Source organism: Helicoverpa armigera, chromosome 3 (genome assembly GCF_030705265.1).
Source record: "Helicoverpa armigera isolate CAAS_96S chromosome 3, ASM3070526v1, whole genome shotgun sequence".
Classification (NCBI taxonomy): Eukaryota; Metazoa; Arthropoda; class Insecta; order Lepidoptera; family Noctuidae; genus Helicoverpa; species Helicoverpa armigera.
Window position 1 is genome coordinate 8538997 of NC_087122.1, and position 14237 is coordinate 8553233.

Genomic DNA, 14237 nt, shown 5'->3' on the forward strand with positions numbered 1-14237 from the left:
CGCTCCATTAAATATTCATAAATAGATTAAAGTCAAGTTTCTGTGAACGCGTTTGGGAATTGTGACTTTGTATGAATTTAATCTTTTTATTTGCTTTGTAGTAAAAATAAGTACAAAAAGAATATAATATTCGGTATATCAGTTTAGTGGGCACTCTCTGAAATTTAAACACCAAATCATGACATTGGCGTTTGATTGGTGGATTGGACCACGGTAAAGGCAATTTTTATCCACTTAGATAATAATCGCAGGTGTGTAAATTGGATATAAGTCAAAAGTGTTCGGCATAAGTTTACTGTATATCACCGAAATGAGAACAGTAAAGGAGAAATGTATGAAAGCGAAAAAGACAAAACAACAATCACTTTGGCAAACTTTATTCTTAATTTTTGTACAATATATCAATATGCTTAATAATTAACAACTTGCCTTCGCTATAATATTTACAACGTTTAACTCATTTCCAACAACCTTGAGCTTATTTTATTTTATTTATAACATACACTTTATTCATACGTAGGCTAAAAGTATTAAAGAAGATATTAAGAAATGTAGTTTTATTACTTACTTTGTAGAAAGAAAGAAATGTCTGAATTTGTTATGAGTTTTCCAGATCTATCAATCTACGACCAGTGATGCGTAGGTGAGAAAATGTTATTTATGTTAAAGTTATTTTTACGTTACATTTTTGCAATAGAGTGATAGAATATATATATTTTTTCGTTAACATATACATGGTTAGGTTAGCTGAATACACGTCTTTAGGATAAAGATCTCAAATTGATTCAGAAGCTGATATGGTATTAGCAATAAATGAATCCTCAGCTAAAGACATTCAACAGCGCCTGATGATGTATGAATAGAATCCTAAGTACATATATTATGTATACATTCATACATTTAACAATCAATTTATACAAAATCTGCCTACATGTTTCACATGAGATCATCTTATTTTAACGAACATTTTATTTCATTATACCTTAAATATAATTATGATACGACGCTGCATTTTAACATCATAATTGACATTACATAACAAACATTTGGCACACATATTCCCATCATTTTCTCTATGAAATCCTTGGAAGAAAAAATGAATGGTAGCGTCTAGTTTTTGTTTGTACCATGTTTAAATATCGCTGAGTCAAATAATGCCTGAAACACACACTATTTACACACTATGCTAGCTATGAAAAACAAAAATAAATTGCGTATCAATGTTATACCAAAACTATGAGAAAAGGTACATTTAAATTCCATAACTGAACACGCAATCGACACAATCAAATGCCTGTCCTACTCCATTATAAAATGTCCTTAAACCTAAGTAACTTCTAATACTTTATGAACTATTTTATTGACACGAGTAAATTCTTTCACGACTACTCGAAGTTTGAACTTTTTTTTTCTTTAGAACGGTAATCCATGCAACTGCTAGTTAATATCGGTATCTAAAGAACATAAAATCCGGGCGAAAATAGCTCTGTATCTGAAGTCCGTCGTTGCAAAAAAACTCGGCTCATTTAAAGTTCAAACTTCGCAGTAGTAACTTACAGCTCATCCGTCTACCTCGCCGTTCTTCAAACTTTTACATCCCAAACTCTGTCTTAATGTATTAATTATTTATTTTAGAATTCACTACACATTTCCAACAAGTATCACACAAGTATATGAATACAAATTAAACATCTACTTATACTATTTTATCAATATCTTGAGTATCTTTGCAGGTGTGATAAAAACTTATTTATTATGAATATTTTTTTACAGAAATAATTTATTTATTTTATGAGTATCATCTAAAAAGTGCGGCACTGTTTGAGTTTGGCACGTATTTTCATTTAACACATTCGTTGGCGGAAGATTTTTTTTTTAGTAACCCTACTTTGTTGCTGTGCCTCTAAATGGGGGGTTTGAGAGGCGTGTTGCCGACGTGAAGGTTGTTTAGTTGAGGCAACAAGATGGCCGCTGTGGAAATAGCGGTGACAAGCACGAACACAGCCAAGAGTGCTCGGTCAGCGACTACAGCCACCTGCGAATCACAAAACAGTTAACTACATTGCACAAAGTTCACCCTGCAAAAAGATCTGCACTCGCAAAGTTTTTGCATACAATTAAAAGTTTAATTGAGTATCGTTTATCTAGGTGTATTTTCGAGTCGTACTTCGAAATGCTAATTTGTTGAAGACTTTAACACCATAAGCCGACAAGCCTTCTAATAATCCTTTTGAGTCGCGCTTCAAAAACAAATGCTACGGATTATTTGAACATCCGAAAACGATTTGCATCACATTTTATTTATGGTTGGACGGCGATGGCTCGAGCATGAACATCGATACATTTTGTTATATTCCACTCGATATAACTGCATCGAGTTTGCACGTAATAAATTGATCAATTAAGAATACTCGGAGTGAAAATCTGTGTGACGGTGTGAATTTAGCTCTAGTTTTGCCTGCCTGTTACTCAAACAGAATTAAGTTATTAATAAAGCGTTCGACTAACTTTCTGTGCTTTTTAATTCACCTTCTGTTACTCACTTTCCTTACTTTACTTTGTCAGACAGCTAATGACTGAGATATCGATAAGAGTTTTTATTTTTAAAACTCTTATGTATTTATCTACTTAGGTATAACTTTTATTAAAATCATAGTTTTTGAACCTTTGTTTAGGAAGGAATTGAAAATCACTAATAAAGAAAAACAATCCAATGCCTTATATTTTTTTCCTACCAACTGTTACTTTTTCACGATTTATTTCCCTCCACTATTAAAAGTGAACAACAATGTATCTACGTTCTTCCTCATATTTGCTATCACATATATTAAAACGCTACAAATAACTCGGAGTTATCCCGTATGAGAATGCGTGGAACGGAGGGGTGTCGACTATTATTGAAATATGAGAAAAACTATTCATGTTATTCCAATAAAAAGCTGAATATCCTAGAGTAATAAAGCGTACGTATTTACACAGATTTTCATGCTGATATTTATAGATGTTCACTTGGAGCTGCTTTGTTTAGTCTACATGCTTAATTGAAATATGCTCTATTAGAATGTTTACATACTCAGATTATTTTCGAGAAGAACAATATTTGAGGTTTTAGGTCATAATATATTTTAATTGAAATAAGACAGAGATTAGTTTTTAGGAGCTATTCTAATATCATAAAACTGACTCCTTTGTTGATGCTGTGTTACGTAATTATGTTTAATTTTTTATTAGGTTTCATGTCAAAAATATAGCTTATTGTGAAATAATTAAAAATGATCAAAGTATATTGTGAAATAATTTAAAATGATTAACACTATCAGACACTTAATTGCTTGTTCAATCACAAAATCGTAAGTGAAGTCAATTTAAAACTTTTTAACAGCACCTACGCCTGATCGTGACATTTTCAGCGCTAAATTGATGGAAAAAGTGTTTTGCAAGTATAATTTATATTTATGGTAATTGAAAAATTTATGATAAAATATCGTATCGAATTCAAAATCAAGGGATTTTTCATAAATAAAACATTGTAATGGGCTGGATCTTTTGTAAGCCAGTCTTTCAGTATTAATCCCTTAAACTCGTATACTGGCTTTTACTCGGGATTTCGTCTACATGTCTTCAAATCGTATGAAAATACCGGCGTAAATCTCCATTGATAATCCAGGGATAATTTTTAATTTGTTTTGAACATTTTTCTGAGTAAAGTTACACTGAATTATACAACCATTATACTTACATACAAATAGTATTCTCTTTTAAATCAGTTTATTCTTATATATTACTAATTCAATTATGTACTACGTATGTACATATAGTACACGTATTGCGACTTTTTAAAAGTCTAGAAAACGAAAAGCCTTCCAGTTTTTAAACGATTCACTCGTTTTTAATTTAACACAAAACCCTTCATTTTTCATTGTTTCTGAGAGCTTTCACGTAACCCTTTCGTCACAATGGCACACAACCTACCGCGGGTTTATAGTTATATCGGCGAATACTTTTGTCGGACAAGTTCGTCCCCAACATTTCCAAATTACCGCAGATTTTTTCCCTTCTCAAAGTAATTATCAAGAATCATTAATCTTTTTTTTTCAATAGCAAATGGTTGATTGGATACAGAGTGGGCAAAAAGTTACGATTTATTACTAGAGGCCTACCCAATTCAGAAAAAAAATCTTCATTTTTCATTAATTCAATTTCTTTTTCGTACATTTCAACTAATAGGATGTCAAAGGGGAAGTGAAACAAGTAAGCAATGCAATTATGAAGATGAAACAATTCATATTTATTGTTAAACGTTTTTCATTAAAATGGTTACTGGAAATAATAATTAAAAAGATAATTTATTTATCGATAATGTTGACGTGCAGTCATTACGACTCTGTTATTAAATTTCCGATAAATAAATTAAGTTGCTCGTCATCGGGTGCGATCAAGCTATTATTTATCTTGAAACATGAACGCATGGGACGGGACTATTATCATCAACATGGCTGTACAAAGGTATATTATGCAGGTTTTTATGTAAGTATATGCAGGTTATTAAAAATTACAAATCTGCGATCTAAAAATAAGTTTAGAGGTGAATAAAGCTGACTGAACTTTAAGTACTAGTCTACTTTAATATTTAAGGCTAAAAATTTAGGTTACCTGCAAGGCATTATAAAGAGGTTTTTTATTTTCAGTTAGGCACCAAGTAACTTACGTTCCAAGTGGACACCCTGATACGGTCAAGCAATTTCTAATGTGGAAGGTTCGAACGAGTAAGTAGCAGGTATATTTTTTATATTTGGCATACAAATCACGGATGAATGCTAATTAAAAAAATTATAGAGTAATTTTCCTTTACCTGTTTCCACTCCAAATTAGCTCGCTCCAATCTCTCATTAGCAGCCACTCGCTGCTCGTGACGCGCCGCGGCTTCGCGCAGCGTGCAGCCACAGCACGAGCATCGCGGGCACGTGTTTGCGCAAGCGTCTGGCGTTGTCGTAGTGCCACCCGTCCCTGGTACCGCCATGTTTGTTGTTGGTGCACCTACTACAAAAAGATATAGGTAATTTGGGGTACGAGCATTAGTTCCTATATGTGAAGGTTTTTTTTTTTGTACGGATAAAATCCTTTGAATAGATCCTAAAACATTATAAGGTAAGAGTTATCTCGAGAGGAACATCAGATGTAGCATGAGCACCGCTGGCACGTGTTCGCGCAAGTGTCGGGCGTCGTCGTAGTGCCACCCGTCCCTGGTACCGCCATGTTTGTTGTTGGTGCACCTACTACAAAAATATTTCTTTAGCGAAAGTTCTACGGATTGATATCATATAACATAACAAGGCATGAAATGTCTCATTTAGAAGGAAATCAGCCACAGCACGAGCATCGCGGGCACATGTTCGCGCAAGTGTCGGGCGTCGTCGTAGTGCCACCCGTCCCTGGTACCGCCATGTTTGTTGTTGATGCACCTACTACATGGTGTGAGTTGTATCGTCTTATAAGATTAAGCCAAAAGTTCACTGACAATATAAACGTCAGTTTTCTTAGAACTACTGTTTAAGTACTATGACTTTTCACGTAAAATCAAAGTTGTTTGAAGAAAAATGTTTTTTTTTTCTATGTGTATCGATGAGAATAGGTCTAATTCGTAAATTTGTTAGAAACTAATTCACATACAAATACAGTTTCTTAGGTAACGAATTATTGAAACAACAACGATAACATTTTGTTTTGCATCACAATCCAGTCGTTTTATAGTGCCCAGCCTAAACCTGTGTTTTTGAGCTATAAATTCAAAATCACGACAACAAACATTTGTTTGACCTGCCAGCAGTTTTGTTTTATGTTTGTCAGCTAGAAAAACAAATACGAAAAAATACGGTTATTGCAAATTATAACTTCATTTTTAATTCACCCAAAAAGTTAGAAAAATATAAATATACGTACACATAATACGTATATATAATAAACGTAAGTTCTAAAAAAGACATTTTATCCATATAAGAACCGCGGATGAAATGGAAAAGAAACAAGGATTCATAATGCCCTCAAGAATGATGAAATATTATTTGGTAGGACGCGTGTCGATATTCGAGAAGTATTGAAATTGTATCCAGCTGGGACGGAAATACGGGATACGGGAAAAATCTTAATTGGTCCATGTAGAATTGTAGATACGTATTCATAACAGCGAGAATCCGTCGACGCTCACAATTGTAATGGAATCGGTGGATTATTATTTTGTACAGAAAGGGAACCGTATAATGAAGCTAATGGGGTCTATAAAATAATCCGGGTTCACAAAATATGTTCACATAAAAATATAAAACGTGATGATGATGTGATGTTACACAAGAAAATCTACAGAATAATTCTTTTAAACAAATTCAAAAAGTGCAACTTTAAAACCATTCTAAACTGTTTAGCTATTTATTCCGAGCAAGATAGAAAGAAAATACGTCACCACGTGCAAATATTAAATTTGTAGCGAGGAAGCAATATCAACAGGTAGATAGGAGCCACACGTGTGCTCTTTGCCTTAGGAAATGAATATTCCTTTGCTACTTAGAGAACTAAAGTTGGAGGAAACAGATGTTTAGAAGAAAATTATTACTTACAACTTTGCTCGTGTTAGCTTAACTTCATTTATATGTAAGAATTATTATAACTATTCAAGTGTTTTCAAGAGCTGTACCTGGCGTTGTTGGACCTAATACTATTACCTAAAGCATTTTTTTTTTCAGTAGGCGGCGTTGAGCTTAAGCTAGTATAATGAATATATTTTCAAAGGTTTTTAGAAAAAAAATATTCTACCTATTGTGAAATGATCCACAATAATATCAAGTAGGCGTTTGGACAACCCACATTAATCTCCTGAAGATGTGAATAGTGGGTACGACTGTGGCGTTCTACAGAATTCTTTATCATATTAAATGAAATGAAATGAAATGAAATGAAATGAAATGAAATGAAATTGTTTATTTTGCAAGTTGGACATTACATCACTTTTACACGTCATTTTAAGAACGCTGAGGCCGGCATTTCCTAACTGACTGATCCCTGAGAAGAAACGCCGAAACAAACTCAAGGGTCATAGTCTCTTTTAAAGTCCAAACATGTTATAAATGAAATAATTATGTGTGAGTGTCACCATGTACGCGGTCTGGAATGGCCTTTTGAGGAAAGAGCCACATCAGGCTGGAGCTGACCAGTCCCAACAGACGGCACGCATGCATCAGTCGTCGTGTAGCTCAACCATATCTTAGGGAGCTCAACGACCTGTCACACGACGATACCAGATCTGCAGAACATTTGCGTAGGCCATTTAAAAATACTCAAACCCGCCAGACAGTATTTATGTTATAAGAATATATAATGTTGCTCGCATACACGATACTCACATTCACAATAATAATAATAAATTTAAAAAAATACAATTATAACATATAAATGTCAATAAAAGAATGTCATTAATAAAAGTTATCTGATGATAATAATATTTAAATGTCAAAAGTAACAATACACAGGCATTTAAAAAGATATCACTCACTAAGCGAGCAGCTCATTCCCAAGCTTCTTTATCATTTAAATAATCAGATATTTTGTAATATCCTTTTTTCAAGAGTTTGGATTTTATATGATTTTTAAATTTCCTGATAGGTAAGTCACGAACCGCTTTGGGAAGTTTATTGTAAAAGCGTATACATTGACCCATGAACGAGTTGCTTACTCTGTGGAGGCGAGTAGCATGTACAGCGAGATTATGTTTATTCCTAGTATTTATGCTATGAACATCAGACATTTGAACAAAGTTAGAAATGTTTTTACGAACGTACATTAAATTTTCAAAAATATATTGAGAGGCAACAGTCAGAATGTTTATTTCTTTGAATTTCTCTCTGAGAGAAACTTTTGGGCCCAGATTATAAATGGCTCGAACAGCTCTTTTCTGTAGAATAAATATAGTTTCAACATCCGCACAGTTTCCCCAAAGGAGAATCCCATACGTCATTGAACTATGAAAGTAACTAAAATAAACTATTCTGGCTGTGTCCACATCGGTGATAAGTCGGATCTTTTAATAGCATAGGCGGCTGAACTAAGCCTTCCTGACAATTTAACTATATGTGGGCCCCATTGGAGTTTGGAATCAACGGTCAAACCAAGAAATACCGTTGACTCAACAGGCTTCAACTCTACTCCATTTAGTTGTACATTGGTGTGTAACTGCCTTACGTTAGGCGTTGAGAATTTAATTAACTTCGTTTTAGATTCATTTAAAAGAAGATTATTGACATTAAACCAATGAACAACCTTTGAGAGTGCATTGTTAACTTCGTCAAAATTGTCGAGTTGGCGCTTGATTTTAAAAACGAGTGAAGTATCATCGGCAAACAACACAATCTTGTGATTATCCCTTACGTGATAAGGGAGGTCATTAATATAAATAAGAAACAAAAAAGGGCCTAGAATTGAACCCTGTGGAACCCCCATGGTGACCGTAGATCCAGAAGACCTCTTACCATTGACATCCACCCTCTGAATTCTATTATGCAAATAAGAAGTCAGAAGGTCAAGAGCCTTGTTTTTGATACCATAGTGGTGAAGTTTCCTGATGAGTATATCATGGTGCACGCAATCAAAAGCCTTGGACAAGTCGCAGAAAATACCGAGCGCATCCTGCGAATCTATTTTTAAGCAATCCCAGGCCTCGAATATATTTTTAAGCAATTCCACGCCCGCATCCGTAGTAGAACGACCCTTGGTAAATCCGAATTTTTTAGTGTGCAACAAGTTGTTTCTATTAAAATGGCTCAACAATTGACGTAATATTAACTTCTCAAAAATTTTACTCAAAGTGGGTAAAATTGAAATTGGCCGAAAATTTGATGGATCGGTTGTACTACCAGATTTAAACAATGGAATTACTTTACTAAGTTTCATCAAGTCAGGAAAAACACCTGATGCAACACAAGAGTTGAACACAGTTGCTAAATAAGGTGAAATTATTTCAATTATCGATGAGATTATCTGAACTGACAATCCCCAAAGGTCAGCAGTCTTTTTTACATCGAGATCTTTATACGCTTGAATAATGTCCTTAGAGCTGACAACCGTGAATTCAAAACCTTTGTCACATTCCGCAACACAATTTTTTAATATTGTAAGAGCCGAACTGGAAGATGCCATCAGAGTTCTGGTTGTTAAAATAGGGATATTGGTGAAAAAATTTTCAAACTCAGATGCTACCTCCGAGTCTGACTTAATGTCTACATTGTTTATTTTTAAGTGAAAGTCTCGATTCCGTACAGTGGATCGGCCTATTTCTGAATTAATTATATTCCAGGTGGTTTTTATTTTATTTCCAGAAGCTTTTATTTTCTGTTTTATGTGTACTGATTTTGCGGAGGTACAGGCTCGTTTAAATATTTTTGAATAGTTTTTAACGTACTGTTTAAATGTTTCATCTTGATTGAATGATCTTTCATAGTATAATTCAAACAACTTCTGTCTACTTTTGTAAATACCCGCGTTGCCCAATCACTAAATGTTGCCTGATCACAAACAGATATGGACTTAGTAGTAAAACTTTTTAAATTCACAATTAATTAAGTTGAATAAAAGGCTGTAAGCTTGATCAGGATTATCATGATAGGGCAATTCAGGCAGTGTTTCAAACAAGTTATTTTTAAATTGTTCCAAGCGATGTTTGTTTACAGGAATAAAACTTACATTTTTTCTCAGACCTCTGTTAGTTTTCATAGGAAAAATAACTAATTGACCAGAGTGATCAGAATCCAACACATTTAAAATTTGTTTATTTAAAGGTTTTAAGTTTGTGAAAATGTTGTCTATACATGTAGCACTAGTGCTAGTTATTCTAGTTGGCTCGAGAAATGTACTGTACAAGTTGTATGATTTAAATAGAGTTATAAAATTATTAACAATAGCAGTATTTTCCAGTATATTAATATTAAAGTCTCCACAGACGACAACTGTTTTATTATTATTAGAAATTTTGAATAATACATCTTCCAGATGCTTTTCAAAAATTGTATATGTTGCACATGGGGCCTGTATACACTCATTACAATGAACTGCTCAAGCTCAACGCATGATATCTCAATTACTCGCTCAACAGAAAGGTTCACAATATCCTTCCGTTCTTTGAATTTAATGGTATTGCGAAGAATTATTAGAGAACCACCACGTATTATATTTACTCTGCTGTACGAGCTGCCTACACAATGGTTCTTGAAGCTAAACATGAACTGATGCTCTTTAAGCCAATGCTCAGTTAAACATAAAATATCTATATTATTACAGTTCATGAACAACTCCAATTCCAATTCTTTACCAATCAAACCTTGAATATTTTGATGGAATATATTCAAATTCTGTTTGTTTCTAGTATTTATACTCAAAGGGTTTGATGGATCAGAAGTGACAACATTTTTTGCGGTATTTAATTGTACATTTGAAGATATAATTGTATTTATGTCACAATCCAAAATAATCGATTGACTATTGCTAGAGATTGGCTCTATTGTCTGGTGGTGGAATTTAAATCACTTGGAACTAATTCCAAGTTCTGTGAAAAATAAAACTAGACTGCTGAAAAGGAGCAGTATCGTTAGCCAAGCATTTGGCTTTGTTATAAATACAATAAAATAGCGATTTTGCTATTTGTTCTTTATAAAAATTACAAAGATAATAATTATCTTTTGTCATAAAATAATTATTACTAATGAGTACATTAGAGTCAATAAAATTGAATTTTTCATTATACAATGTCATAGTTTGTATTTTGAGATTGCATTTATGTCTATATTTGTTTTCTGTCTGTGACAAGCCCTTGCCATAGGGAAAAGCATACAAAACTATTTTCTCTACGTTTAATTGAGATAAACACTCAAAGTATTTAATAACTGATTTAATAGTGGCATTTCCTCTTCTCCCAATTAGTACAACCAGAGTAGTAGTTGGACAGTAACTACTGCTTAGTATTTTATCTAATATTTGTTCATAAGTAGCCCCAGGCATACAATAGTTTATTACCTGCTCACCTAAATGTTGATGTAATCTGTGACACATGTTTTGTCCAATTTCATCGCTATATATTACTATTTTTTTGCAATTATTTTTTTCCTTTTGTATTAATTCTATTGGTTTTTGTGTGTCGAAGGAAGTACTTTTTTTACAACTATTTAATTTAATACAATGAGAAGATTGATGAGAACCATCTAACCCTGAACAGCCTGGCAGTTCTTGTTCACAACCTGGTGTTCGATTGTTTGTTAATGAATTAAACATTTTCTCATTCTCACTACACAGATCGACCAAGCTGTTCATTGCCAGTATGTACTCACCCATTTCTCTTTGTGAGGTTTGATATTTGCATGTAACTGCCATCAATGACTCTTGTAAATGGAGAATCCTTGACTGCAGACGCTGCATATCAACCTCATATTCTTTTTTACTATTATTGAAATTTAATTGCAGTTTTTTACAACTGTTTAATGATTTGTAGGTTTTGGTGTAATTATTTTTGTTATTTTTTATTAACTTTTGAGTCCTTTTAATAAATTTATTTATTTTGGCATATTTCTTTACTTTGTTTTTGCTGCCAATAATTTGCTTGACCTGGGATATTGATGCAAAGCTGTTGTCAGTAGTCAGGTCAATAGTCACTATTTGAGAACTATTTTTCAAGAGTGAGTCAGTAGACTGCACTGAGTGGTACCAACCAGTTCCTCAAACAGTGCATTGGTTTGCTCTGTTTGAAGTCTCTGGCTGGTACTCTCCATCCTAATAATAGTGTCCTGGGCCTCACTCAACCTACACTTCAGTTCAGCGTTGTGTTTGAGAGTTGTGTCAAACTCATCGCTACACCGGTCAAACTGGTCAACAATGTGTTGGAGCTTATCCCGTTCTTCTGTGATGTTTAATAATTGACAGTGCAGTTCTGCCATCTCACTCTTTAATTTACTATTATTGTTTAAAATATTTAGTACTTCCTTCTCATTGTCATCCTGTTCCCTCTGTAGATCCCCACACAAATCCTTATATTTCTTAAGTTCCACTAGTGTTTGTTGGAGTTTAGCTTCCTCCAAACGTGCAGTGGCTTTCCTGGTCATTATTCTTTCCATTTTGCACAGAAAAAACAATAACTCAGGTAGGTGTTTATGAAAGTGTTTTAGTTTGTGTGAGAAACTATTTTCTAGGCACTATTATGATGTTAATTATTCTCTCCGGTAATCACTAATGAAGAATAAGAATTCTCAGTAATAAATTAAGTTGAAAAAAGATAGTACTTACAGGATTTCACGATGACAATGCACTTTAATTCAAAACTTTCAAAGATCGTTATACCAAGTTTCGAACTTTGACAGGCCGAGACTTGGTTATATTTACACAGTAAAACACAAAGTATATCACAAAATTTACCGTCCCAGCAATAAGTGTTTATTATTATTGCGAATTAATGTTATAACTTATAAAAATAACACTTAAATTATATTTAAATTAAATTAATTAATTGGGAGAAGTTTTGTTGACGTCTTGTCAACAGGGTTGCCACAGACCAAAAAAAAAAAATTATATTATATTTAATTTATTATTCCAATAAACCACACGAAGTAGACACGGAATATCCCATATCTACAGGGAAAAAATCGGAACACATATTTTCACAAAAGTGTTTTCACAGAATAAATTTTAATGAAAGGTTGAAGGTAGCCTAGGACAATCTTTCAGGCAGTGCTGTTTTGATATGCGAAGTACCTATTTGAAACCGACTTCTTGCGCATTTCTGTGTACTCTTGCTGAAAAGAACCTACAATACTTTTTCTGAGAATATTTTAGCAACATTGTTATTTAAGAAGTAAACTGAAGGTACTAAATAATTTGTGCGTACAAAAATTTCAATGTTGAACGACCGAATAAATGACTTAAGGCGCTGAATTTTAATGAAGGTAGAAAACCAGAATTTTGATCCCAGAATTTGTTTTGATCAAGGAGTCGGGCAATCAAACTTATATCTGAATTCTAAGACTTCAAAAAATCTATATTAATGACATTGACTACACAGCCTTTTGCAAATGTAATATATTTTTTTTAACTTTTTCTTACCTAGATGGTTGTGATTGTGCCTTGCGAAGCGCGGTGAAGCGGGGGCTAGAGGGACCCCGTCGCAACGCACCTCCGCCTTGAGCCGGGACCCCGTTCGGGGGTTTACTTGCACCCCACCCGATGTCACCGTGCCGCTGTCACCCTGGGAAAAGGAATGGTGATCAAGAAACTTATTTTAAATTATAACAGTACATATTTCAGTAGCATGTTCAGGCGTGCGTGACAAAACGAAATTGAGAAGATATTGTCAAAGTGCTGATAAACTTTATTCAATTACCTACTTAACCTTTTGAAGTAGAAATGTGAAATAATTTCTAAACGATAAACTGAAAATGGCTATTGCTGGTCAAATATCAATAAAACTGAACTGAACCACTTCCAAAATTGCACTCAAGTTCTTTGAAAAAAACAAAACAAAGATTTATGTCCATACGCAATAAAGCAATCTGCCTTTTCAAAGTGTTCGATTTGTACTGTATTCGAATTTGACCGGCTTTTGCCCAAAGCTACGAAGTTGCCAAATGTCATACCGGAATGCAAAAAAATTGGCATAGCATTGTTTAATATCCGTTATGTTTCAAATTCAAGAAACAAATTGCTGCGAAATAACTTATTGAAATCTAAAATACTGCCACTGAACATTACAGCTTTATTGGAAAAATCGCGACAGCTATCAGTTATTCCAAATATCGTGGTGTATACTTTTACTTAGCGAAATACAATTTTAACAAGAAAATCAGCTTTGACACTGAGCTTATGAAAAACTTTTAATGGTCACGAGTTTCGCGACTTCAAATTACAAAATCAAAGTCCCCAACGATATCAGATGTTTTTATAAATCCGAAGTTCGAATCTTATTTACATATTCAAAATATCGAATTATATGAGTATTGCAGAGATATTTTTATTTATCAGTTACCTAGATTGAAGTTGCGGCTGATTTATTATTGGATTTTTGGCCAATGGTAGAGAAAATTGTGATAATATAATGCCTTTGCTATTGGGTTAAGTAAAAATTTACAGAATGCAGATTGGCTTACCCTTTTTATTCGGCGTAACTAACCCTCGCCGCCTATTTTAAATCGCGTGACTGCACAGCCAGGCAATATTTT

General features: G+C 33.7%; 1 protein-coding gene across 1 annotated transcript in view; it reads right to left on the reverse strand.

Moving 5' to 3' along the window:
* Nucleotides 1-361: 361 nt before the first annotated feature.
* The window catches only part of LOC110375850 (neuronal acetylcholine receptor subunit alpha-10), a 59796-nt gene continuing 45920 nt past the window's right edge, over nucleotides 362-14237 (reverse strand). Inside the window, exons 8-10 of the mRNA XM_064043597.1 lie at nucleotides 13126-13267; nucleotides 4853-5040; nucleotides 362-2035 (exon numbers count right to left, since the gene is read on the reverse strand). Coding sequence (XP_063899667.1) covers nucleotides 1904-2035; nucleotides 4853-5040; nucleotides 13126-13267 — 462 coding nt within the window. The 3' untranslated portion in view covers nucleotides 362-1903. The remainder of the gene's footprint in view (nucleotides 2036-4852; nucleotides 5041-13125; nucleotides 13268-14237) is intronic.